At 52.6% G+C, this 27,677-nt stretch overlaps 1 protein-coding gene across 1 annotated transcript; it reads right to left on the reverse strand.

Moving 5' to 3' along the window:
* Positions 1-4,860: 4,860 nt before the first annotated feature.
* Positions 4,861-27,677, reverse strand: LOC136306945 (probable hydrolase PNKD). The gene is made up of 9 exons (XM_066233876.1): positions 27,300-27,677; positions 11,367-11,482; positions 11,121-11,233; positions 10,398-10,456; positions 9,574-9,666; positions 9,048-9,211; positions 8,273-8,359; positions 7,015-7,130; positions 4,861-6,780 (listed from the first exon to the last, which is right to left on the reverse strand). The coding sequence occupies exons 1-9, from the start codon at positions 27,458-27,460 to the stop codon at positions 6,607-6,609; spliced, it is 1,083 nt and encodes a 360-aa protein (XP_066089973.1). The 5' UTR covers positions 27,461-27,677; the 3' UTR covers positions 4,861-6,606.

A 27,677-nucleotide genomic window follows, 5' to 3' on the forward strand; every position in this document is an offset into this window, starting at 1 on the left:
GCCGACGCTCTACCGCTGAGCCAACCGGCCAGGGCAGCAATTCCTTTTAAAAAAGAAATATGGGAATCTATTTATATATAGGATGAATAAGTGTAATATAAACTGCCTAAAGCAGTTTTTTTTAAACGTAAATGTTTATATTTTAAAACTGGCATTTTAAAAAATTGAATATTAATTGTTAAAAGCCAAAGTGAATAATGAATAAGCGTTTCTGCACGTGAGCCATCAGTGACTTTAAGAAAATTCACAGTTGCTTTGGAAAGCAATTTATAGTTCCTCAAAAAGCTAAACACGGAGTTACTGCATGACTTAGCAATTCCACTCCTGGGTTCATACCCAAGAGAATTGAATACATCTGTCTATGCAAAAACTGGTACACAGATGTTCATAGCACCATTGCTCATAATAGTCAAAAAGTGAAAACAACCCTTCAACTGACGAGTGGATAAGCAAAATGTGGTGTACAAACCCAATGGGAGATTATTCAGCCATAGAAGGAATAAAGTAGTGATACATCCTACAACTCAAATGAACCTTGCAAACATGTTGAAAGAAAGAAACTGATCACAAAAGACCACAGATTGCCCGATTCTGTTCATATGACATGTCCAGAACAGGCAAATCCAGATATAGAAAGTAGATCAGTGGTTGCCTAGTGTGGGGCGGGGTGGAGACGTGGAGGCTGGGAGAGAGATCAGATGAGCACAGGGTTTCTATCCGGGATGACGAACACGTTCTACAATTAGATGGTGGTGATGGTCGGACAATTGTGCCTATACCCAAACTGTACCCTTTAAAAGGTTGAGTTTTGTGTTATGCAAATGATAACTCAAAGTTGTTAATAAAAAATATCAATAGATTTATTTATTATTTTTTATTTATTTTTTTACAGAGACAGAGAGTGAGTCAGAGAGAGGGATAGACAGACAGGAACGGAGAGAGATGAGAAGCATCAATCATTAGTTTTTTAGCCTTTTTTTTTTTAATTTTTATTTATTTTATTTATTCATTTTAGAGAGGAGAGAGAGAGGGAGAGAGAGACAGAGATGGGGGGAGGAGCTGGAAGCATCAACTCCCGTATGTGCCTTGACCAGGCAAGCCCAGGGTTTCGAACCGGCGACCTTAGCATTTCCAGGTCGACGCTTTATCCACTGCGCCACCACAGGTCAGGCTCAATCATTAGTTTTTGTTGCGCGTTGCAACACCTTAGTTGTTCATTGATTGCTTTCTCAGATGTGCCTTGGCCACGGGCCTTCAGCAGACCGAGTAACCCCTTGCTGGAGCCAGCGATCTTGGGTTCAAGCTGGTGGGTTTTTTGCTCAAACCAGATGAGCCTGCGCTCAAGCTGGCAACCTCGGGGTCTCAAACCCGGGTCCTCTGCATCCCAGTCAGACGCTCTATCCACTGCGCCACCGCCTGGTCAGGCAATATCAATAGATTTAAATAAAATCTTAAATAAAGCAAACCCTATTGCTTTCATATGTGAATTACATGAAGTTTGATAAAAATCCTTTTGATTATTAGGACGACGTTTAAAATAAAAAGAGCAAATTGTAGTCTAGAGGCTCTTGAAGAGGGCAGTTTTCTTCCTGTTGTCCCCTGCCTGTTGGAGCTCTCCCCCATCCACCACGACCAATCCTTGGTCAGCCCCTCTAGCCACCTCCTGGAGTCCACGTTCTCAACTCTCTCCCCCTCCCCCAGCCCCTCCTCTGTGGGGCTGGCTGTTTCCTGCCAGCTGCTGGGGGAGACAGCAGTAGGGCAAAGTGAGTCACAGAGGACCAACACCAGCTTGTTGTCTACTCTTTGACCCTCTGGAAGCGATCTACCAAGGACCTTTGCTTTTGTTTACCCCTTAGGGCCTGACAGCCAGTGGAGGGATAATGTGGAGTGGGTTGACATACTAGCAATGCGGTTGTGGTGGGCAGGCTGGCCTCTCTGAACCTGTAACGTGGCCAGCCTGGGCCCTCCCAGCCACTGGGGTGGTCATCCACTGAACAACCAACCACCACTAACGTAGAGCGGGCTCATGATGTGCCAAGCTCCGCAGGTATTAACTCACTTAATCCATACAACCATTTCTGAGGTGGTGTCAGTATCTTCCCCATTGGACAGGTGAGAAATGGAGGCACAGGAATGTTAAGTAACTTACCTAAGGTCACCCACTTAATAAATGGAATGTGTGGATTCCAACTCAGGTGGGCTGGCTCCAGAGTCCATATTCTCAACCATTTTGTTCTATTGTCCTTGATGGACTAGCCCCAAGTTCATTAACGACAGTAGGAGGAGCTCTGGATAGAGCTTTGTTAGTTAGAGCATTGTCCCGATATACAAAGACTGCATGCAGGTTCGACCCCCGGTCAGGGCACATACAGGAACAGATAGATGTTTCTGTGTGTGTGTCTCTCTCCCTTCCTCTCTCTAAAATCAATAAAAACCAAAACCAGCCTGACCAGGTGGTGGCACAGTCGATAGAGCGTCGGACTGGGATGCAGAGGATCCAGGTTCGAGACCTCGAGATTGCCAGCTTGAGCGCGGGCTCATCTGGTTTGAGCAAAGCTCACCAGCTTGGACCCAAGGTCGCTGGCTCCAGCAAAAGGTCACTCAGTCTGCTGTAGCCCCACCGTCAAGGCACATGAGAAAGCAATCAATGAACAACTAAGGTGTTGCAACGAAAAACTGATGATTGATGCTTCTCATCTCTCTCTGTTCCTGTCTGTCCCTATCTATCCCTCTCTCTGACTCTCTCTCTGTCTCTGTAAAAACAATAACAACAAACAAACAAACAAAACAAAACCAAAACCAGAACAGCAAGAGAAGAGAGAGGCTGCCACTGTGCATCCCCTTCAGTTCTCCCAGGCCCTGCAGAACGAGCTTGGGGACGTGGGTCACCTGTCCGCTTTACCCACGGCCGGTCAGAGGCAGAACCTGTATCACTATCAGGACCAGTCCAACTCCAGTTCCTTTTTCCTTCTACCACCCGTCCAGCTTTAGCCAGAGCCTAGGGTTTACTGACCTTCGGGATTAGGTTACTATGTGCTTTCAAATGCTCCATTTGTGGGCAGGCCTCGGAGGACTGAGACCACCTGCAACACACACACACACACAGGTCTCTTCACGTCTACACGTCCCTTTCTACAACGTCGCTTTTTGTGTGTGTGTGTGGCAGAGACAGAGAGAGTCAGAGAGAGGGACTGACAGGAAGGGAGAGAGATGAGAAACATCAATTCTTCTTTGCGGCTCCTTAGTTGTTCATTGATTGCTTTCTCATATGTGCCTTGACCGCAGGCCTTCAGCAGACTGAGTAACTCCTTGCTGGAGCCAGCGACCTTGGGTTCAAGCTGGTGAGCTTTTTGCTCAAGCCAGATGAGCCCGCGCTCAAGCTGGCGACCTCGGGGTCTCGAACCTGGGTCCTTCCACATCCCAGTCCGACACTCTATCCACTGCGCCACCGCCTGGTCAGGCAAGCCCAGGGTTTTGAACCGAAGCTCCTTGTTCTTTACTTGTCACTTGCTCCTGAAAGGGTTCTGGTTCTGACTCACTCAAGCTTGTCTTCTCCATTGGAAGAGGAAAAACTGAGGTCAGGAAAGAGACTTATCCAGGTCACTTGGATGGTAAGTGACAGAGCTGGGATTACAACCCAGGAATCTAAGGCCAGTGACACCTCCTGTCCCACAAGCAAGGAGCAGGTGACCGGGGGGTTGTTACTGGTCAGTCCCAGCTTCGGGAGAAGCATGTGCCATCGTTGAGGACAGACGCCATGGTGCGAGGATCACTCACGGCCCCGGGAAAATGTGTCGCCAGCCTTAGAGAACCATCACTCAGTGCCCCTCAGAGCTAGGCATACCCAGCGTGACCTGGCCCTGGAGCTTGCCCGGTCAAGACAGCAGTGACACCGAGACAACTGCAGAGCACAGTCAGCTGTCTTTCTTCAGGAAGGTGAGGACCATGGCCCCTTCCCCCACCCCCATCCCAGGTGCAGCCCTGACCCGGGGCAGCCTGGGCCAGTGCCACGGTCCCCGACCTGGGGTAAGGAGTGCTTAACAGAAGAGGCAGAGGTACAGCCAGGGGTGGGAAAACCAGGCCTTGGGCTGGCCCCAGAGAAATGTGGAGCTAAGCCAGGGCTCTGGTCTTGAGTCACATCAGCACCATCTTCAAGAATTCTGCTATAGCCAAGTGTCACCTTCGCTTATTTTCCTGTTTCAATAAATATCTTTAATTACTGTCTTGAATTGAAAAGTGGTGTCACTTGTCAAAAATATTGACCTCAAAGATAAATACAATGAAAACAAAATGATGTTGATAAAATTTATCTCCAGATAGTGGTGTCGGGTTCTGAGAGAGGCATTGGCCCTTTGAGCAGTACGAACGTTCATGTACGTCCTCGTGCCTCCTGACCATCCAGAGTACGACTGATTTATTTTAAAAATGTGTAAGGCAACGTTAAAAAAGGCAAATGTATGTTCTTCTTGTTTCCATAAATTGGTTATCAAACAAATATGATTTTAAGTTATTAAAATGGTAACTGTAACTAATTTCATTAAAAAAAATACTCCTGGGGGTCAGTGAGCATGAAAAACACTCACTACTCAAAGGGTTAAAGAGAGGCCAAGGCCTTGCCCTTATAGTGCTTTTCACTGCTGCACTGTGACCATGGAAACCATCCCCTTTGTGGCCAGGGTACACTTGTGCACCTCAAGCTTTGGAAAACAGAGATAAGCCCAGAACACACGAGCCATGGGAGGATATAGTCATAGTGTTGTTTTTGGCCAAAGTTCTTGAAGTAGCTTCAAGCTGGAGGACCTGTAACCCAGACAGAAAAATAGAAGCAGCAATAAAGACAAGCCCACTGAGTGACCAAGCCTCTATTAAATCATTCATTCATTTAACATTTATTGAGCGCCTACTGTGTGCCAGGCACCGTGCTAGGCGCAGAAATACAGAGATGCATAAGATACAGTCCATGCCCTGAAGGATTCACAGTCTGGAAGGGGAGACAAACATGTAAACAAGTAAAATACAGTGAAAAGTGCCACACGAGAAGCATTTACAAAGAGCAGAGGTAGCCTGGAGGGGAGACACATGGGAGGTTGTCTTCCTGGAGGAGGGGGCCTTTGAGGGGGATTGCGAGAGATGAACAGGTGTTTGCCAGGCAGACAAGGCAGGAGAAGCAGGGGAAAGGCATTCCAGTCTGAAGAAACAGCGTGAGCAAAGGCACAGAGGCAGGAAACTGCATGTCTTGGGATGCAGGGAACTCTATTCTGGAAGTATTGCTAGAATTGGTACCAGAGGCTATGGCTGGAGAGGGAGGCAGAGGCTGGATGATGAGGAGAAATTGAGGGCAGGGGGCATCTTGGAGGCTTGCCAGAGGTGAGCAGAGCCTGAGGGAAGGGTTCTCTTCGAAGGAAGAGAAGGCCCCTGGCTGACCCAAGGTCCGTCTGCTTGAGGACCATAGGCTTCCTCACTGTGGCCCCAAGGGGACCTGGACCCGAGACCAGAGAAGCTGAGCTGAGGGAGGGCTGAGCAGAGAAAAAGGGCCCTGGCTTGGGTCCTGGAAGCTGCCATGTACTCGAGGGGTCTCTGCTCTCAGACTTCTGATTTCTGGACTCGGCTGCACAGACCCCTCCACCCAGCCAGAACGGGGCCAAGGATCTAATGAGAAATGACACAGACTGTTCTTGGCAAACTGCAAGGGCCAGATGAATGTCATTAATGACTAAAAGAGGAAAGGGGTTGAGAACAAAGCAGAAGTTCGAGGAAGGCAGGAGTTATTAAGCATAGGGCCACAACGAGAAAACGGCAGCGGCCATGGCAGACAATGGCTCTCTCTCCCCTGGAAGGGGCCCTACTGGCCCAGCGCAGGGGCAGAGGCCAGTGAGCAGGCCAGGCCAGCCGTGCAGGGAGCCTGTGCCACCTACAAGACGCTGGGCTAATATCCCAGCAGCCTCTGCTGTCTCTTTAGCCTGAGGTCAAGGTTTCCTTGGCAACCAGGACCCTCCCTCTGCCAGGTTGTAGGGAAGTCACTAAGGCAGAGATTGGCCAAACACAGACTTCCAGCCTCTTCGTCTTTTTCAGAAATGGCTCTATTTGAAAGATGCCCTTGTGGGTGAGGGGTGGGGCAGGGCAGGGCAGAGTGGGGAGGCTGGGGGAGGAGGGGCAGTGCCTCAGTAAACCAGGGGTCTGAGTGGAGACTTTCCCAGCCACCTCTCTCGGTCATGGCTCCCGCAGCCCTGGGATTAGTGGCTACCGTGAGGGTGAGGCCTCCTGAGGGAGGGGCTCACAGCAGCCTCCATACCCTCACTACCATCGCAGGAACAGGGGAGGGAGAGGGGACCCGTCCAGTTAGGTCTGGAGATGGCCCGAAGCCCCCCCTTTCCTGTTACCCTTCAAAGCTCAGCCTCACCCCATGGTGTCTCCAAGCCTTAGAGCTGTCCCCTTTCTCTGGGCCTCAAGATCTCCCCACCGTGTCCCTCCTCTCCCCTTGACCAGTGTCGGGGAATGATGACCGCTGTGGGTGCCGATGGAGGGTGTTGGTAGTGATGAGGATGCCGTGTGCGGGTGATGAGCGGCCTCCCCACCATGTGGTGGGCTGGGGCGGGCTGGGGGGGGTCACTTGCTCTTGTGCAGGTCCTTTAGGCGGCGGAGCTTCTCCAGGAGCTGGGCCCGGGAGTCGCCGTCGTCCTCGGTGGGGCCCAGGCCTGGGCCCAGAGTGTCCTGCAGCACCAGGCAGTGGGTCCTCAGGAAGGGGTTGTAGGAGCGCTCCTCTCCCAGGGTGGACGGGCACTGCGGGGCCAGAGGCAGCGGCTTTGGTGGGGAGAATCTTCACAAGCCCCCCCCCCAAGGGAATCCCGCCTGCCCCGCCCTAGGTCCAGGAGTTCTCACTCAAAGACCCATGAAGCAAACCTGTCAGAGCTCTGGGCCGGGCACAGAGGCCCTGGCTCAGCAGGAAGAGACAGCTCTGGGGAGCGCCCTCGCAGCCCTCGCAGCCCCAGCCCCACGGGGCCCCCAGCCTCGCACCGTGCTCTTGCGCTCCATCCGCTGCCTCTGCACCCACTGCATCTTCCTCTCCCGGGCCAGGTTCTCAGGCTCCACCACGCCCGCAAAGCCCAGGTTCTCCTCCGCGTACTCATGACCTGGGGAACCCCGTGCAGGCAGAGGCAGGGTGGAGAGGTTGATGTGTGAGCAGAAAAAGTCCTTCCTACCCCGAGGCCCATGGTACTGACAACCGGGAGGAGGGGCGGCCCTTCCCGGGGAAAGGGGGCACAAGTCAGCGGTGCGTGAAGAGGCAGGAGCCAGGCCCTGGCCGGTTGGCTCAGCGGTAGAGTGTCGGCCTGGCGTGCAGAAGTCCCGGGTTCGATTCCCGGCCAGGGCACACAGGAGAAGCACCCATCTGCTTCTCCACCCCTCCCCCTCTCCTTCCTCTCTGTCTCTCTCCTCCCCTCCCGCAGCTGAGGCTCCATTGGAGCAAAAGATGGCCTGGATGCTGAGGATGGCTCCTTCGCCTCTGCCCCAGGCGCTAGAGTGCCTCTGGTAGGACAGAGCGACGCCCTGGATGGGCAGAGCATCACCCCCTGGTGGGCATGCTGGGTGGATCCCGGTCAGGTGCATGAGGGAGTCTGTCTGACTGCCTCCCCACTTCCAGTTTAAGAAAAATACAGAAAAAAAAAAAAAAAAAAAGAGGCAGGAGCCATTCAGGGAAACCACCGGGCAGGTAGCCAGGAGGCCACATTCTAGCTTGACTCTGCCTCTGCCCAGCTCTGTGACCTCAGTCAAGTCATGCCACCACTCTGAGCCACAGTTTTCTTTGGCAAGCGGAGAAAATAATCCCACTAGAACAAGGGTGTGTCTCCAGTGCCTAGAACAGAGCCTGGAACATGTTAGGTGCTCAAGAAAGTGTGAACGAATGGCTGAACTGAGATAGTCTGAGGATTACCTGAGATAGTAGAGAATGTTTTAGAAACTGTGGACATTCACTGTATGTATGTATGTCTGCATGGACATGCAGTGTACATATATACATATGGTCAGCTGGACATACAGTGTGTGGATATGGACGCATACATGGATACAAGCAGACTGGATTTATTGACTTCTCCTCTGATAAGCAAAGGCTATTTTCTGTCCTAGGCTCGTTTGGAGCCAGTATTCCAAAAACAAGGGAGCTCTGTCCCCCTGCTACAGTGGGCTCCCGGGAGCCACCAGAGGTGGACTGTGTCACTTCTGGGACAGAAACTGGGCCTGGGGGGGGTACTCTGGGAGCAGGGGGGCCACTCACCGGGCCACAGCAGAGTGTCGTCCCCCAGATCCAGCACAGTGTCCAGCGAGCTCAACATGGTCTCGGCAGTGCCCTCAAAGGTCCGTCCTGGTGGGGGCAGGGATGTGTTAGAAAATTCAAGGGCAGCACAGTATGACACAAGGTAGGTGAGGTGGGGCAGGGCCCAGCTGTGCACCTTGGGTCACTAGCCCTGAACCGTGCCCCTGGGGGCCGGGCCCAAATAGTCACCCCCAACAAAGCCCTTGGGAAGGCCCCCATGGCCCGTCCTGACATGCAGATAGAGAGGGGGAGCCGAGCCGTCAGGCTGGGTTCTCAGAACCCCACACACGGCCATGCTGGGCTGCTCCTTTCCACAGAGCACCTCCCTCTCTGCTGCGCTGCCCTTCGGCCTCCACACAGCCTATGGCTTGCGGTCCGCCGACCACGGCGCCACTCTCTCACGCAGGGTTCTCAGGTTTGTGTAACCTGGTCCCCAGTCACTGTATCAGAGAGCCAGGCTCTACCCGGCGGAAACAAACACCCTGTGAGGTCTGTACTCAGCTACAGGCATTGTCTCGTGCTAGCCAGCCCCTGTGAGAAGTCGTGAGGGTATAAAAAAGTTGGAGTAACACAGGTAACTGTTACCCCAAATCAGAGTAACTGCCGAGGCAATGTCTGTGCCAAAGCTAATGCTTTAGTGCATTGCACGGCGCTGTGGCTGTCCTTGGGCCCCTGCCCTGGGCTGTCTCCCCTCCTCCTATCTCTTCTCCTCCGTCGTCCCCTTGGAGGAACTCACCACAGCCAGAGAGGAAGAGCAGGTCTCCTGAGAAGAGGCAGGAAGGACCCTTGTAGGGCTCCCCGTCCAGCAGGTAGACCAGATGGCCTTGTGTGTGGCCGGGAGTGGCTAGAGCCCGGATCTGAAGCCGTCCCACGCTAACCACGTCTTGATGACACAGGGGACTGAGGAGCAAGGCAACGGGGGAGAGAAGGTATAGAGCTTACACCATTCTGGTCCTGCTGCACCCCAGGCCCAGGGGGCTGGGTCATTGGCAGGAGTCAGGGCTTCCACACCAGAGAGAGGAGGTACCCTCAGTGTAGGACTTTTGATCCAAACCCTCCCCTCTGAAGTCTGTTTTGGGGAACCCTGGCTAAATCAGCTGGCAGGTGGGCAGTGCCAGTCTTCAAATGGGCTGTGATCTGCTCTCTAAGGGCCAGAAAGAGCATCAGGAAAGATCCAACTGCTGATACTCCCAAAATACTGAGCTGAAGGATAGGCAGGGAGCCCACGGAGGTGCCAGCCCGCCCCTGGGTCCGGGACTCACTGGGTGAGGTAGGGGATGCCATCCTGAGGGCTCCCGTACACCCGACAGTCCTGGTGCCGCCGGCTGAGGTCACGATTCCCTCCGCTGTGGTCCCTGCAGGACGGCAGAGCCAGGGGTGCTTCTGAGGGGCAACTGCACGTGGCCCCCTTGCCTCCTCTTTCCCCATGGCATCTCCAGGCCTACGAACCCTGAATACCCCTGGCTTCAGGGCTGAGCCAAGTGGTCCACACCTCTGGGCCTTTGTTCAAGCTGTTTCGCTGCCCAGAATGTCATCCCCACAACTCGCCACCCGCGCCTTCCTCCCATCACCTGGCCAGTGCCAACTGATCTTTCTAAGGTGGATTTCCTCAGCTCCGGGGTCATCAGCCTCTAATTCTTCCAAGTGGATCTGATCATGCCCCACCTGGTGCCTCCCAACCTCTAAACCCTGTGGCCACAATTGCCATCGTTTGTCACTGTTGTACACTTTCGTGAAGAGTTGTCCCGTCTATTGGGCTAGAACCTTCTTGAGAAATCACAAGGTTTGTCCGTGCCCAGTGCAGAGTTGGCATCTCATAAATGCCCGTGGACTGAGAGAGAAATGCCTGCCCTGGCCCCCTCTGGGGATTCAGGAGCCTGAGAAGTGGAGGAGTGGGAGGCCCACCCCGGCCCCTCCCTCTCTGCCAGTGCTCGGTACTTCATGAGGAAGGTGGGTGGCCTCCGTCCTGACTTCCTGAGCCCCAGCCGAGCCTGACCTGATGCGGTCAAACCTGGCAAGCTCAGCCGGAGCGAAGGTCAGCTCGGGAAGGTCATCTGCACCCAGACAGCCCAGCCCAGCCCCTTACCAGTGTTTGTGGGTGCAGAGAATGGCAACCAAGGTGACACCCTCCTTTTCGATGAAAGCCTGGAGGAGAGAGGAGTTACTGAGACTGAGAACAGGACGCAGAGGGAGGCCTGAGGTAGAGAGACAGGGGCTTGGGGGCTGTGCAGAGAAGGAAGGGGGGGTGGGGGAGGGAGAGGAGATGGAGCTGGAGAATGAGAAAGGAGGAGGAGGAAAGCGCTGGGGAAGGGAGGGACAGCTGAGACCCAGTATGAGCACCTGGACAAGGGTGGGGTGGTGGGAGAGAGGGGGAGAGAGAGACTTGTGGATGGGCAGACATAAGAGAAATGCACACACAGGAATAAGAAATGGGAGGGAAAGGTGGCGAGTCCCGGATACTGACCGACAGAGGTGAGGAGAGGAGAAAGTGGACCAGAAAGGGGGTTACAGAGGTCGAGAGAGTGGAAACCCAGTAGGCCCACAGTCTTGGGCCAGCATCGCTCCCTCTCTGGCTCTGGTCCCCTCACTGCTGCCCTCCCCCTCTCCTCCAGCCAAGCCCTGGACACCGAGCCTCTCCCAGGCTGTGGTTGTGGGGGTCTCTGTGCATGTGCATGTGCACGTGAGGGTCTGTGTGTGAGTGCATGTGGAGGGGGCACATCCCAATGGCAGAGGGACCAGGATTAGCCCCTCTCTAGAAAGGGGAAGTCGCCCCAGCCTCAAGGTGACCCCAGGGGCCCCTGCGCCTCACCTGCACGGCCTGAGGGTCGGAAGGGTCCACAGCCACAGCCAGCCGGGCCTGGGTGTCGATGATGAGGTAGCTGTAGTTGTCCGAGAGGACAGGGATGGGAAGCACCTTCACTCCTGGGAGACAGAGATGGTCTGTGGGTGAGGCAACGGACCTGGGCAAGGCGTGGTCGGGGGGATGTGACAGGGAGTCAGGAGGGTGAGTGGACACGTCTGGGGGCGGTGCTGGCCCAGGGCAGCCAGAGCTCACCATTGAAGAGACGAGGCTGGGTTCTGGAGTGCCCTTTGGGGTAGCGATTCCGAGCCCTGCGCAGCTGCTGCCGGTAGAAAAGATACCCAAGCCAGGTGCGGGTGTACAGGCTGTACCTGCAGGGAGGGGTGTCTGTGCTCAGCCGCCAGGCCCCGACCCTCCATGATGCCCAGGCCCCGACCCTCCATGATGCCCAGGCCCCACATCTCCACGCTCTTGGTCGCCCCGAGTCTACACAACTTCACCATCACTTATTGGGCGTCTACTGTTTGCCCTGCTCGGTATGCAGGACCAGATAGAGAATGAGACAAACACATCCTCAGTTGGCAGCCCATCAGGGGAGAAGAGGAGAATTCAGACAGACTCCTGGACCGTGAGGGGTTTTTACAGCGAAAGGGGAGGAGCAGTTAGACAGCTGCAACAGGTGAGAACTATATTTCAGAAGGAGCAGTGGTGCCCCGCAGCGATGCCGGGGAATGCTGAACCAGATTCCTCAGCCCCACCTGAAAAAGCAGGTCTGGGGCGGGGCTCAGGAGTTTGCATTTTCTAACACCTCCTGGTGATGCTGATGCCACTGGTCCAGGGACCACAACTTTGAGAACCAATGGGGTAGAGGAAACTATAACAGCAGACAGCGGGGCTTGTTTAGGGAAACTGGAAAGTTCTGTTTGGCTTTTTGGTGAAGGAATCAGGGAGAGGTGAGGCTGCATGAGCTGACCAACTTCCTCTCTCCTCTGACCACCATTTCAGGCCATCCCAGGCCACACAGTGACAAGGAAGCAAAAAGGAACGAGGAGGCTGTGAGTGACAGAGCCCTGCAAATAAAGAAGGCAGCATGCAGGGCCTGCTTCACAGGTGTGCGACCCTCGCTTGGTTTAATGCTCTGCTGTTGCCATCTTGAAATCCTTAATGATTTTACCTTTGACCTTGAGTCAAGTCTGATGGGTCAACGGAATATGCACACAAGCAGAAGTGGTACACACAATACGTGTATGTTCTGTTCCTTGCTGCCCCACACCCTTCCCGTGTTCACAATGCCCCATGAGCACAGAATGCTGGCAGACCTACTATGTGCAAGAACTCAACAAGATTCAAAGTGATAGGAGAGTGTGCATCTACGACTGAGAGGCCACACTTCCAGTTCAAGCCAGAATTCGCTTCCAAGGCATAGAGAAAGCAGTGGTGTTCTAAAAAACAGAAACAACCGAGGAACCCTACCACATCCTTCCTTACTCATGTTACATCCCTGTACGATTTGACCATCTATGTTGTAAATCAGGGGTCCCCAAACTTTTTAACACAGGGGGCCAGTTCACTGTCCCTCAGACCGTTGGAGGGCCGGACTATAAAAAAAATTATGAACAAATCCCTATGCACACTGCACATATCTTATTTTAAAGTAAAAAAACAAAACGGGAACAAATACAATATTTAAAATAAAGAACAAGTAAATTTAAATCAACAAACTGACCAGTATTTCAATGGGAACTATGGGCCTGCTTTTGGCTAATGAGATGGTCAATGTCGCAGATGCGACATACATCCTGTGCTCTTCTCAATGACCACCAATGAAAGAGGTGTCCCTTCCGGAAGTGTGGCGGGGGCCGGATAAATGGCCTCAGGGGGCCGCATGCAGCCCGCGGGTCAGGCCGTCGTTTGGGGACCCCTGTTGTAAATGATGCCACCGAAGGAGAGGGAACAAGGGTAACTGATCTGTCCTCTGCCTTTCGTCAGTCCGTCCTTCCTCCCTTGCTCATCGGTACAGTGAGCTGGTAGAACATGAGAGTGTCATGAGGCGAAATAAACACAGTTGAATTAGTTCTGTGCAGCATTCCAATGTTCTGGCCAGAACAGAATATATATCCCCTCACAAGCTAAGAAATGCGCATCATGTAGTTTCGGTGATTCCACATGTGAGTTAAATGTCCTTACATTTGTATTTAGAAATGGCATTGTATAGCCCTAGTTGGGTAGCTCAGTTGGTTGGAATATGGTCTTGGTGTACCAGGGTTTGACCCTAGTCAGGGCACATACAAGAATCAACCAATGAATGCATAAATAAGTGGGACAGCAAAGCAATGTTTCTCTCTCCCCTTTTTTTTCTCTCTCTCTCTTTCTAAAAATAAACAAACAAACAGATAAAACTGGTATTGTATAGTATAACAATAAATGGTAAAATTCATGCTAATAATTTAGATATTTAATTTTTCTTTACTTAGAATGACACTAGCCTGACAGGCGGTGGTGCAGTGGATAGAGCGTTGGCCTGGGATGCACAGGACCCAGGTTTAAAACCCCGAGTTCATCAGCTTGAGTGTGGACTCTTCTGGCTTGAGTGTGGACTCATCTGGCTTGAGTGTGGGCTCACCAGCTTGAATGAGGGGTCACTGGCTTAAGTGTGGGATCATAGACATGACCCCATGGTCACTGGCTTAAGCCCAAGGTCACTGGCTTGAGCAAGGGGTCACTGGCTCAGCTGTAGCTCTCTGGTCAAGGCACATATGAGAAAGCAATCAATGAGCAACTAAAGTGCCACAACAAAGAATTGATGCTTCTCATCTCTCTCCCTTCTTGTCTGTCTGTCCTTGTCTGTCCCTCTCTCTCTCTCCCTAAAAAAAAAAAAAAAAAGAATGACACTAAATAGCCAACTAAAAACATCACGGCAAGTCAGAGAGATGGTAGAAGAAAGGAAAAGCCTCACATTGCAGTTCCTGGTGTGGCACTTCTTTCCTGCTTTCCAGAGGCTCAAAACTTCATTTTACAGAGCCCTTTCCAGCAAGGAAAGGAGCTGCCTCAGGCCCTGGCCTCTCAGAAGGGAAACTGAGGCTGGGGTTAGGGTTACACAGCAAGTCAGCCAGAAAGGGCGCAGGGATCCTAGCTGATTAAGCCAGAGCCAGAAAAACCCAGGTGGAAGCTAGATGGTGGACTCAAGCTCTCTCCAGGCATTTTACTGTGTCTCTGTGGGGGGTTAGGGCGGTGAGGTGCAGGGGCGCCTGCTCTTTAGGCCTTTCATAAAGAGCTAGCTGGTTTGTATGCGAACAAGTCCATCAAAACCAAGCAGGTCTCCCTGACAATTTGGTAGAAATCGTTTACTAAAGTTGAATCATTGTGCCTGACCAGGTGGTGGCGCAGTGGATAGAGCGTTGGACTGGAATGCCAAGGACCCAAGTTTGAGACCCCAAGGTCGCCAGCTTGAGCGTGGGCTCATCTGGCTTGAGCAAAATAAAAAATGCTCACCAGCTTAGACCCAAGGTTGCTGGCTCGAGCAAGGGATTACTCGGTCTGCTGTAGCCCCACGGTCAAGGCACATATGAGAAAGCAATCAATGAACAACTAAGGTGTTGCAACAAAAAACTGATGATTGATGCTTCTCATCTCTCTCTGTTCCTGTCTGTCTGTCCCTGTCTATCCCTCTCTCTGACTCTCTCTCTCTGTCCCTGTAAAGAAAAAAATAAATAGATAAACTTAAAAGTTGAATCATTGCGACCCTTAACTTATGTGTCCATGCACTTGTGTTGACTGGGAATTTTGACACACACTGGAGGGGTTTTGTCATTCTTCGTGTCTTTATATCCATTTTAAAGAGGCCTTCTTTCTCTTTTATTTTTATTTTTTTAATAATCTTTTTTAGCCTGACTGGTGGTGGTGCAGTGGATAAAGCACTGACTTAGGTTGATTGACCGAGGTTGCTGGTTCGAAGCCCCGAGGTGGTTGGCTCTGAGTGCAGTCTCGTCAGTCAGCATGGGGTCGCTGGCTTGAGCAGGGGAATTGTCCACATGATCCCGAAGCTCATCAGCCTGAGCCCAAAAGGTCACTGGGCAAGGCACATATGAGAAGCAATCAATGTACAACTAAAGTGAAAGCAATTCTGAGTTGATGCCTCTCACCCTTTCTTTCTGTTCTTGTCTCTCTCTCGTTCTCTCAGTCAAAAAATAATAATTTTTAATTTTTTTTTTTGGTTTTCTATTTGATTTTTAGAGAGCAGAGAGAGAAAGAGGGGGGAAAAGCGGGAAGCATCAACTCACAGTAGTTGCTTCCCATATGTGTCTTGACCTGGCAAGCCCAGGGTTGACTTCAGCATTCCAGGTCGACACTTCCTCCACGACACCACCACAGGTCAGGCTATTTTTTACAATTAGAGTTTACATTTAACATTATTTTTATTAGTTTCAGGTGTACAGCATAGTGGTTAGACAATCCTACACTTACCAAAGTGTTCCCCCTGATCTTTCTAGTACCCACCCAGCCCCACACACAGTTATTACAAGATTATTGACTATATTCCCTGTGCTGGACTTGGCATCCCTGTGACTATTTTGTAACTACCAGTCTGTTCTTTTATCTTTAAATCAGTTTCAGCCACTTCGTATATACTTTCACTCATTCAACAATATTCAGTGAGGCTTTGCTATTAGCCTGCTCTGGGCGCACGGTGAGCGGGCAGTCAGCGCCCTCTTGCAGCTGACATTCTAGTGGGACTGACAGGACAGTAAACAGACTGTCAGGTGCAGATGACACAACAAAACGGGGCAAGAGGACGGAGGATGATGACAGGAGCTGCTATTTTAGCACCGTAGTCAAGGAAAGCCTCTGTGGAAGTGACTTTCCAAGAAGTGAGGGAGCCGGGCTGCGCGAGGACCCGGGGAAAGCTCACCAGAACGGGGCAGAGGGAGAGTGCGGAGCCCCCGGCGGGGGGTTGGGGGAGTGGGAGCTGCTGGTCCTTGTGGGTGAGTGAGTGAGGACAAAGAGTTGGCCCGAGAGAGATGCCCATCCTCAGGGGATTGGTTGGAACAACTTAATTATCCCGGATTGGATTCTAGATCAGAAAAAGAACATTAGCGGGACAGTTGGTGAAATTTCAGTAAGATGTGGCGAGTTGCTAATAATTTGTATTGAGCCCCAGCAGGGCAGCTCAGTTGGTTGAGTGTTGCCCCCCATACTCTAAGGTTGCATGTTCAATCCCCGGTCAGGGCACACACAAGAATCAGCCAAGGGATGCATAAGTAAGTGGAGCAACAAATTCATGTTTCAGTCTCTCTCTCTCTGAAAATTAATTAAAAAATACTTTTTTTTAATGGCGCTACCAGGACTTAGCCCTGCAGGACTGTGTGAAGATTAAGTAACACAAAACAAGGTAACAAATGGTAATTAGTCAAGGCCTGGCAGGGAAAGTGTTGAGCAACTGTTGCTTCCTTCCCACATTCAGCCAGGCGCCCCCACAGCTGCTAGCAGATGGCTGTCCACATCTGGGAGGGGGTGCACAATGCTCTGTCTTCCTTTTTCTGGATGCTCATGATATATGTGCTTTGTCCCCCAGTGAAGGTCAAGATCCAGCAGGGCAGGGTCTGTGCATTAAGTAGCTGCAGTAAACAAGGCCCTCTCTTTCATTTGCTTTATTCAGCAAATATTTACTGCACATGCCGGACAGGGTACAAACCGCAGAGAAAGAGGCAGCTGGGTCCCTATCAGCATAGTGACTGGAGGGACCAACAGACCCAACCAGAAAACCAATCAGCAAACAAGCAGTTAACTCTAGCTGGCCACGAAGGAGGGTAGCCAGAAGGGAAGAGGTCTTACTGTGGGCAAGGGGGGCAGGGACAGCCTCTCCTTTCAGGGCAAACGGAGCTGGGAATGGAAAGATAAGAAGCAGCCAGTAGCCCAGACAGTGGGTGGTGCAGCACCAAGGTCCTGTGGAAGGCAGGAGTGGGGTGTGGGTGCGTGCTAGCAGTTCCTAAGAGGCCTAGGCAGGGCCCAGGGGCTGAGAGCACTGGAGAAGAGGTCAGCAGGCCTGCAGGGGCCAGGCCGTGGAGAAGGGGTGGCAGATTGCTGGCGGCTTTGAAAGCGGGGAAGCACGTGCTTCAACTTCCCTTTTTAAAAGCTCACTTGTCTGCTGTGTAGAGGGTGCAGTGAAGGGGAGCAGAGTGGAAGGTGGCAGGGGAAACTGAGTCACGACGGGGGAGAGAGGGTGAGGGCCTGGATTAGAGGGGGTGTTGACCTGAGACCTGTGCCCCACCAGCTGCGGTCGGAGGAGCAGGGTGGCCTTTGTGGGCCTGAAGTCTGGGTCCCAGTGCGGAGCAGGGGATGACAGGCCCGGGGCATGGAGGCATGGAGGGGTCTGAGGACCCAGTAACACTGGGACACCCATCCCAAGCCCCCAGGGTTAGTCTTCCCTGACAATGACTTCCGCATGACTCCTTACATCTGCCTACATATTGGCCGAGTCACAATCACCAAGGTCCAAGCCATGCCTGTCCGCTCTTCCTCCTGCTGCCTCTCATCCTGGGAAACGCCGGGTCACCCTCCCAGTTACACAGCTGGAGCGCCGACTTCACCCTCACTCCCTGGCCTAAGCCACCAAAACAGAATTTCTCTCAAGTTCACCCCCCCCCCATGCCCCACCACATGGGCTTACCCAGGAACAGGCCCTAGAAGTTCTTAGCTTGACCCTTATGAAAGCCACCGTTACACAGCTCTTCGCCTTCGGTCCAAACCACAAGCCACTGGCCAGAAAGCACCATGTTGACCAAGCCCCACTCCTGCACAAAAGCCTTAGTGGCTCCCCACTGCTGAAAGGAGAGTGTCCAGCTCGCAGTGAGGCCCTCTGAATCAGGACCGAGACAAGTCTCTGCCTCCTCCCCTCTGGGCGGCCTAGTGGGGACCCTGTGCTTAACAAGCATAAACCCCCAAATGCCCACCAACACCACACTGGCCAAAGAAACAGCTGAAGACAGTCAGACCAGGGAAAACCACACAGCCAGGAAGACAAATTCCAGAGCACCAGGTCCCCGCGTGCACAAAGTTCAAACGTAACATCGAGCTAACAGACATGCTGCAGAGAAGACAGTCTGACAATATTTATTAAAGATGCCAAACCGTGCGAAAGCATCATCTGTATTGGTCAGGGACACAGACACACAGTGGAAAGAACCAAGAGGCAGAAAGCGGGGTGCACGGGGGCTTCACAGGGTCTGCAATATTTTCTTGAGCTGGGCAGTGAAGAGATTGTTATGTCTTCTTTTCAGTACCTGAAATAACTCATTAACATTTCAAAGCTACCATCTTCCTGCAGGTCTCTGGCCTGAAATTCCCTCCAGCCCTTCTCTACTTCCTGGAATCCTAAGCTCCCCTCAGGGATCAGCTCAAACCCTTCAGCTCCTGATGACCCCAGCAGAAGGCCTCCTTCCAGAAAGCATCTGGAGCCCTCAGCCAGTCTCTCCCCACCCCTCCACGAGGAGTGAACCCCTGAGAGGCAAGGCCTTATCAACTTCTACCAGCACCATAATCAGGACCACTCAGAGGGCAGGCGGACTCGGCTGGAGACCCAGCCTGCTCCTCGTAGCTCCTCTGCACCCTCTCGGGTACCAGCAATCACACAGCACAGAACTGGCACTCATGAAATCCTTAGAGCCCAGGAAGGTCGAGGAGGGCTGGGCAGGCAGGTATTAAAGCAACTGGGCACTGAAAAGGGGCTGTGTACTTGGCATACTGTGCAGCTGTTCCCACGCCAGGCTGTGGACACTGTGGAGCCCAGTGGGGTGTTCAGTACTCAAGTTCCAGCCACCTCTGGCCCTTCTCTCCCCTCTTCTTTTCACCTAGCTGCTTCCCAGTCCCTCCCCTCTCCCTGCTGCACCCACACACCTGGCCAACCAGGGTGCTCTGCTAAGCAGGTCACCTAGACCCAAGGGCATGGGCGGTGCTGTCTCACTGGGCCACAAAACCCCAGCCTCCCCGGCTCTGGGATCTGGACCCAGGGTCCCTGAAGTAGAGGAGCTGAAGGGAGTGCTAGACCGGGAGGCTGCAGAGGGTACACGGTACCAGCTCTTCCCACCCAGGTGAGGGTGCCTCTCTGGAGCTCACTGGCTCATCTTTAGTAACTGTGGCCTTTTCCAGAGCTTTCCTTGACCCCATCTGTGAGCAGCCCTGTCTCCTATCAATTATCTCCTGTCATCCTCCAAACAACCTACAGCAGTGGTGGTCAACCTGGTCCCTACCGCCCACTGGTGGGTGTTTCAGCTTTCATGGTGGGCGGTAGCGGAGCAACCAAAGTATAAATGAAAAGATAGATTTAACTATAGTAAGTTGTTTTATAAAGATTTATTCTGCCAAACTTAGTGAAAATCTGACATAAAGTACTTGGTAAGTGATTATTATTATATGGTTTAACTTGCTGTAACTCTGCTTTATAAATTTTATAAAGTAAAGTTACTTCCCTACTTAATAAATCACCATTACTGTCTGACCTGTGGTGGCACAGTGGGTAAAAGCATCGACCTGGAACACTGAGGTTGCTGGTTCAAAACCCTGGGCTTCCCTGGTCAAGGCACATATGGGAGTTGATCCTTTCTGCTCCTCCCTCCCTCCTCTCTCTGTCTCTGTCTCTCTCTCTAAAATGAATAAATAAAATCTAAAAAAAATAATAATAATAAAAATAAATCACCATTACTGTGGAACCGGTGGGCGGTTAGAAAATTTTACTACCAACAGAGATACAAAAGTGGGTGGTAGGCATAAAAAGGTTGACTACCCCTGACCTAAATAACAGCAGGTACTATTATTTCCCCCACTTCACAGATGAGGACAGTGAAGCCCAGAGAGGTAGGCAGGATTTGCTTGGGATCACAGAGCACTGGGGGGTGGGGCAGATATTCCCTGGCGTAGCCTGACCCTGGAGTCCACACTCTTAACCGCTAAAGTCCTCCCCAAACCCCAAATAAGGTGCTAGGATGAGATGAGTGGGCTAGAACTATTTCGGGGCAGATCTAAGTCCTTTGAGAGCCTTTGCTGAGAAAAATGATCCAGGCACACAGCCCAGGATCTGGCCTCTGGGGCTCCTGGGCCACTAGTTTGGGCTCTTTGAGATACAGAACCCTCTGACACTGTGAATCATCTCCCAGGACCAGCTCATCGCGTATGCAGCATTTTGCCACAAATGCAGAGGGTCAGAGACTTCAGTGTAAGACACCTGAATGGGGAATCCCTTTCAAATCTGCGCTCTAAGATTTAGGACTGGGTTGAAGTTTCCCTGAGGAGTGTCAGGAGCCAGATGCAGAAGACAATTTAGGAAAAAAGAACAAGACCCTGAATGGGGAAACGGGAACGATGAAGGAATCACTGGAAAGAACCTGTCCTGTCTCCCAGCCCACCACCGGACTGGGACGTCACTGCCCCATGGAACGGGTCTTACAGCTTCCTTCCTTCTGCTGCCAGAGACAACAAGCAGAGCCCAGCAAGTCACTGTGACTTACAAGATGACATTGACACCCCAGGGTCAGATGTGGGATTCAAACTCTCGGCCATGGGGTGCCTGGGCATGGTCAGAAGGCTGGGATCTAGAACGATCCAGGGGTGCTGGCTAAACAGGGTTTTGATCTTTTTCCTCCTTCAGACCCCTTCCACGTTCTGATTCAACATTTCTGGGGCCCGGAACTACCCACGGTCTCCTCACCAAAAAGAAAAGAAAGTTCCTTAATTGGCCCTCTGGGACCCAGGCGGGAGACAGAGAAACCACTCTGCGGGGTGGGGCTGGGGCACTGGGCGCGCGTGAGCCCTGCAGTTCTTCTGAGGGGCCCTCCCTCGGGGCTGGGGCTGCGGACACAGAACCAGCCACCCAAGTGAGGCCTCACGCGCACTGGGCAGGAGTGTGGCCTCTCTGAGTCTGAACAGCTAGCCCCACGGGAGGCCGGTGGGGACAGCGAGACACAGCCTCGCCCCCTTAACCTCCTCCTCAGGCACACAGCGGAGAGCACACAATGAGCTCTTCTTCCCCTCCTCCCTGAAGGGCCGGCTCCCCGTCCTGGGCAGCCCCGGGACAGGCCTGAGGGCTTTCGGGTGACTGTCCTACCTAGGCCCTGGCCCACCCTCAGGACAGCCGGGACAGGAGGGGACAGTATAAAGGGGGGCTCTGCATCCAACAGCATGACCTGGAAAGCCCCTACTTCAACCCCTCCTTCTTCTGGTACTCCCTGAACGACCCTCATTCCTGGTGTGGCTCCAGATTCCGGGCAGGAAGCAGTTTGGGATTGCCATCTCATCTCCCCCGGTCCCGGCCCCCAGGTTTTGTTTGCTTTTGGTTTTGGTCTGTTTCTTTTGGCTTTCCCTACTCTCCCTCAGGCCCTCTTGGTCCATTCCTGTGGGTGTCCAGTGGGGGGAATCAGAGCTTTGAATAGCTAACGCAGGACCCAGCCAGAATATGCAATGAAGGCTTTGCGTCTCACCAGCCACAGGGCATTCATTCTGAAACCAGACCCAGAAACGGTATCCGAGGGCTGAGAGACCCAGCAGGCCACCGGGACCCAGGGCTCTCCTGGAGCGATGACCTGCTCCCCAGGCCCAGGCGGGACCCAGAGCAGCTCAACGTGTTCCTGTTCCCGTTCTCAGAACTGAGGAAACTGAAGCAGATGAGCTAAAAAGACCCTAGAGGGTGAGTTTTCTGAAGCTGCCAGCAGGCCTGCTTACCCAGGCCCAGGAGAAGGGCAGTGCCTGGATGTGGTCAAAATACAGGCCTGCAGTGTCTCACCTTTGTTCTGTTTCTACACGTTTCCTAAGCTCTTTATCACTTTTAATAAATAAGCACTTATGTAGTGGAAAGAAAAGTACAGGCCGGCCCAGGAGTTCACAGGGCTCGTGTCTACTGTGTCCGTGCCCACCCCGGGCAGGGTCGTCCGCAGACTTCGATACCCGATCCAGACTGTGCCCATCTCTCCCAGAGGGAGGAGGAGCCGCCGCGGAGGGCTCTTGGGGAGGACCAGAGGCACAGCACTGCCTGGACCGCTTCTGTCCCCTTGCCCCACAATCCCAGGCCACCTGCCCAGCCCAGCCCAGGTCCCTGGGTTTTGTCTGGGGTTGACTTTGGTCTGTTTGTTTTGGCTTCCACCCCCACCAGCCTCAGGTCTTCTTGATCCAGTCCTGCTCCCTGGGCCAGGCCTGCGGGAGTGCAGTGGGAACACCTAATGCAAGAAAAGCAAGCACGTGCAATGAAACCCTAAGTGTAGAGGACACCGAGGGGCTAGTCTGGAGGCAGAGATGAACTTGGAGTGGCGAGGTTGGACAGGAGTCATAACAGAGATGGCACCGGGGTCAAGCTTTTCCTTATTCATTAAAAAGACATTTCCTTCTGTGCAGGCACTGTTCTGAAGCTGGGATACAAGTAGTGAATAAAATGTCAGCCCTCACACAGCTCATATTCTGGTTGGGGGGAAAAACCTCAACAAACCAATAGAAAGGGCAAGAAATCAAGTATGTCATATGGTGACATGTACTATAGAGAATAACAAAGCCAGATGGAGGCGGCAGAGCGCAGGGTGCGGGTGTTGCTATTTTTCTATGGGGTGGTTAGGGCAGCCTCTGTACTCAGATGAAATCTGAGTGGAGACCTGAAGGAGGGGTGAGGCAGCAGGCCATGTGGTCATTTTAGGGAAGTGACAGAAGGGCTTGGAGGTGAGACTACCTGGGAGTGTTTGAGGGACAGCAAAGAGCCCGGGTGACCGAGGCAGGACAAGCAAGGCGCGGAGAAGAAAAGATGACGTGGTGGGTGAGCAGGTCACAGAGGGCCTTTGAGCCATTCTGGTGGGATCTGAGTGGAGAAGCAGCCCGTTTCTAAATTAACCTTGAACGTTTTCATTCTGGTGGGAAGTAGAGAGGCTGAAGGAGTGGTCCATTCAGGAGGTCAGATGAGGGCTGGCTGACTGTGGGTTGGCCCCGGATGGGAGCAGTTGGAGGTGGGGATGTGTTCAGATTTTGGACATATTTTGAAGATGAGCTTTGAGGATACAACAAAATTTGACAGGTAGAGTGCCAGGAAAGAGGAAGGTCTGACAGGCTCTCAGAAGTCTGGAAAGAGCACACAGCCTGGAGAGGATGGAACTGGGCAGATCTGAGGGGGTGCTGGGGGCCCCCAAAGGCCTGGGCGAGGGTGTGGCTGGGGGAGGGTGGCCACCCACCCAGAGCCAGGGTTGGAGGCTAACCCAGCAGCAGGGGGAAAGCTGCGTAGGGGAGAGCAGAGGGCTCGCTGTGGCTGTTAGGGCTGCGGCCGCCAAGGCCCCAAGGCTGCAGAGGAAAAGGACCCTGCCGCCTTCTGTAGGCTGTGTTGGGATGCCAGCCCACCGCCTCGACCCAGTCTTCACACGGGCCACAAGCAGGTGGGTACTTCACCCAAGGGCCCTCGGCTCGGGACTCTTGTCACCCCTTGAAATCAAGCCAATGGACCTCAAGGACCCCAGAAAAGGGGCTTCCTGTCATAGAAATGGCCCAGGCCAGGTTTGTCCTGGGACAGCTGGTTTTACTTGGATGAGAAAGGTTAAGAAAGATCCTCTGCATCTAGGAATGAAGATGAGGCTTGGCCAGGGAGGGAGCAAGGGCTTTGTCAGCTAAGACTGTCCAGTTCCAAGGCTGGCCGCCATCCACTTTCTCAGCTCTGCACAGTCCCAGCCACGCGTGAGCCCAGCCTTGCATCCCATTCACGCTCATTCTGAAGACAGAGGCTCTGCGTAGGGCCACGTTCTGCAGCCCCCCCGCCCCTCCCCCACAACACTGAGAAGGCAAAGGGCCAAAAGGGAAGCTGAGGCATAAACCAGGGGGTATACATGGAAGAGCCCGGACTCTTTTTATTTTATTTTTCAAATTTTAAGAGAAAGCTCATTTAGAAAGTTACAGAGGTAGTAGAAGTGAGCCAGCTGGGCTGCGTCGGCGCAGGAAACAAGTTACAAAAGCAAGAGAAGAGGCCTGACCTGTGGTGGCGCAGTGGATAAAGCATCGACCTGGAAATGCTGAGGTCGCTGGTTCATAACCCGGGGCTTGCCTGGTCAAGGCACATATGGGAGTTGATGCTTCCAGCTCCTCCCCCGTCTCTCTCTCCTTTCTCTCTCTGTCTTTGTCTCTCTCTCTCTCTCCTCTCTAAAATGAATAAATACAATTTAAAAAATTAAAAAAAAACCAGGTTTACAAAAGCAAGAGAAGAGCCCTTGGAGATTAAGAGAGAGAAAGGCAGAGAGGTAAGGCGCCTGGGGAAAGGAGGAGGGAAGGGGAAGGCGTGGGCCTGCTCCCGAGAGGGTGCAGGGAGCCCTCTCTTGATCCCAGCCTCCTTAAGTGTACCCTGTCATCCTGGGGAATTTGTCATGCCCCGATTCCTGCCACAGTTTGGGACCCTGTTCACATGCTCCTTCCCTCCCCTACTCCTGAGAACAGCCACCAGACTGTGCTCACATCTGTGACCTCACAATCCCAACCCAGGGCAGCTAGGGGTTCACTGAGCGAAGGGATGTGGGATTTCTTGATGGGTGGGCGGGCAGGACAGGCTTGGAAGACAGGAGTGGAAGTATATAAAGGAAGCTCCAGAGGGAGCCCTCCCAGCACCATCTACCCTCTCCCCCATTCCCCATGCTACAAAATGAGCAATGCTAAAAAGCATGCTCCAGTGGCGCAATCGGTTAGCACGCGTGGTACTTATACAGCAGAATGAGCAATGCTAATATTTCCTGAGCACCTACTAGGCGCCAGGCCCTGGGCACGTATGTGCACAATTTTATTTGATCCTCACAGGAGTCCTAGGAGACAGGCACCATCACTATGCCCATTTTACAGATGCAAATAACTGAAGTACAGAGAGGCTGTTAATTATCCAAAGTCACATGGTTGCTAAGCAACAAAGCTAGGATTCAAAAGCAGACTGGCCCGACTCCTCATGCTATGTGCTTTACTATACACACTGTCTCCCAGACCCTGCAGAATCCCAAATGCATGTGTCTACCTCAAGTTAGCCTAGATCTACCCTCCACTGTGCCGTTTTCCCCATCCCGGGACAACTGTGGTTATGTCTGAGGAAAGTTCTTCCTGAAATTGTCCAACACCAGTAATTCTTGTTATAACAATAACATGAACCATCTCTGCTATCCCAGGCATTATTTAGTCCAGTATTTCAATTGCTGCTTTTCACCTCCCAATAGACTCCTCTGTAGTCCTCTCAGTCAAACTTTTAGGGTAACAGGGCCCATGCACTCCACCCCTTCCCATCGTGTCCTGTCCTATCCCGCCCCTCCCTCTCCATCCTTCCTGGAGGCACCCCCACAGCATCAACACCTGCTCATTTCCCCTAGCCTGTTTCCTGCTCACACCCCCCTACCCCTCCCAGCAGCCAGTGGCTTCTCCCCCCAGGGACTGGACCGATTGTTTCCCAGACCTTGGAGGGGCAGGATCTGGAACTCGGACTCCAGGCACGCCCTTCTGCTCTGCAAATTTGGGGAGTGGATTCCAAGGCCATCTTGAAATGTAGACACAGGAAGACCCACAGGAATAATGAATTCGAAAGAAGCTTTCTGAGAATCCCAAATTTGAGGACTGGGAAACTCCCAGATCCAAAATTCTAGGAAGAGCGAAACCGTCGGGATTCTGAGAAGGCAATTTGGAAATTCTAATCTCAGGACCTCTGATTCCAGTTCCTTGTGGAAACTTCTATTTTCTACTTCCTCAAGCTGTTTGTATATACAATGACTTCAACGTTACCAATTTTGAAAGCTAGAAAGTAGATTTAAAAATCCCTCCCCAAATAAAATGGTAAAATTTCCAAATATTTTGTGGGGATAAAAATGTTTTAAAATCCCAAATATGAAAATATTTAAATATTTATAAATTTCATTATTTTAATGCTATTTGCAGAACAATGGTGACTGGGTTGGTGCAGAATGTTTGGGCTATTAGAAATGTGAATGCGCCTGACCTGTGGTGGCGCAGTGGATAAAGCGTCAACCTGGAAACGCCGGTTCGAAACCCTGGGCTTACCTGGTCAAGGCACATATGGGAGTTGATGCTCCCTGCTCCTCCCCCCCTTCTCTCTTTGTCTCTTCCTCTCTCTCTCTCCCTCCCTCTCTCTCCTTTCTAAAATGAATAAATAAAATAAAAATTAAAAAAAAAAAAGAAAGAAATGTGAATGCCCCATCAAACACACACACGACTCCGCCCTCCCCACGGTTTTCCAGTTTTCCCCACTAGGCTCTTCTATGTCTGTGTCTTAGACTGAGTGGGAGGAGAACCCTGGTCTGGGATACCTGGGGTGTCCCAGGGAGGAGGACTGAATTGTACATTGTCTTCTCCAAGCTCAGGAAATTTCCAAGCTTAGGTCCTCCCCTGAAACTGGCCTGTGGCAAGGGCTCCCACATTTCCCATCACCAACATCACCTTCCTTAAGCTGGGGCTTGAGGTCCTGAGCCCTGCTAGCAGTGGGAAGGGGGACAAGGACTCTAGAAAGTGTTCTTGGGGTTCCTTGCCTGCCTCTCAGTGTCTCAGTGCAGAACAGAGCTGGCCCAGGAAGAGGCAGAAGTAGGGGGATGGGGAGGACATCCCCATAAAAAGTCATTGGAAGGTTAGTGAATCTTAACAAGTCAAACAAGACAAATAAGGTCGGATTTCACAGCCGGAGGCTTCCCACACAGCTCAGGATAGGGAAAAAAAAAAAAAAAGTGGACAGACTGACCTGCAGAAAAGAGCTTATATGGTGTGGTGAGGAGTTGGGTGATGGGGAGAGGAACAAGGACACGTGGAAGGAGTTGGCGGTTTCAAATGACACTTAGATGGTCCGCAGCATTCTCTGTACCTGCCCACCGAGGCCTTCCCAACTCGGGATACTGCACCGACCCTCCTTTTCCAGCTCCCTTTTCTCTGGCCTCTCACCTGTCTCTTTTCTCCAGATGTTCCCACACGACCCATTTCTGGCCACCCTGGCCTGCTCCACCAATCCTTTTTTCCCCAGCCCATACCAATTTTCCAACTCCCTTCCCTCTCTTCCCCCCAAATCAATGGTTTCTTTAGCCCTCTTCTCCGAACGTTCTTCTCTGTGCTTGGATCCCCCAGCCCTTGCCGCATACTAACCCTTAAGCCTCCCGCAGCCGCCGCCTGTCAGTCCCCTTTCCCGAGCTCCGCATCCCGCCGGAGACCCGCACTAACCCGATTCGGAAGAGCAGCCGCTTGCTGCGTGCCATGAACAGGCCGCGGAGGGTCCGCCGCGCTCGGCAGCTGCGGGGGCTCAGGAGCAGGACGAGGACAAGGAGCAGCAGCCCGCAGCTGGCGACCCACAGGCAGGGCGCAGGCCAGCCTTGCCAGGCCATGCTGGGGGCAGGCGCCCGCAGCTGCCCTGGGGGGCGGGGCGGGGCGTTTCTAGGCAACGGCACGGCCCAGGCCCCCAAGCGGGAAACCTAAGGGTTGGGACCCCACCCCCTGCGCTGGCACGGGATGTGGGGGGCGTTTCGGCCCCGCCCTGCCATTGACTCGCGTTAGAAGCCGCCACCTTGCCACCCTCAGTGTGGCGAACGCCTCCAACGCCAA

The sequence above is a fragment of the Saccopteryx bilineata genome, chromosome 5, assembly GCF_036850765.1.
Source record: "Saccopteryx bilineata isolate mSacBil1 chromosome 5, mSacBil1_pri_phased_curated, whole genome shotgun sequence".
NCBI lineage: Eukaryota > Metazoa > Chordata > Mammalia > Chiroptera > Emballonuridae > Saccopteryx > Saccopteryx bilineata.

What these genes read in the sequence shown, in the direction of transcription:
- LOC136306945 (XM_066233876.1), bottom strand. Translation starts at nt 27,460, where the DNA reads ATGGCCTGGCAAGGCTGGCCTGCGCCCTGCCTGTGGGTCGCCAGCTGC. An exon ending in GGCATCCCCTACCTCACCCA is followed by an intron (nt 9,212 to 9,573) that starts GTGAGTCCCGGA and finishes CTTGCTCCTCAG; the next exon opens with TCCCCTGTGTCATCAAGACG. An exon ending in GGATGGAGCGCAAGAGCACG is followed by an intron (nt 6,781 to 7,014) that starts GTGCGAGGCTGG and finishes CTGGCCCCGCAG; the next exon opens with TGCCCGTCCACCCTGGGAGA.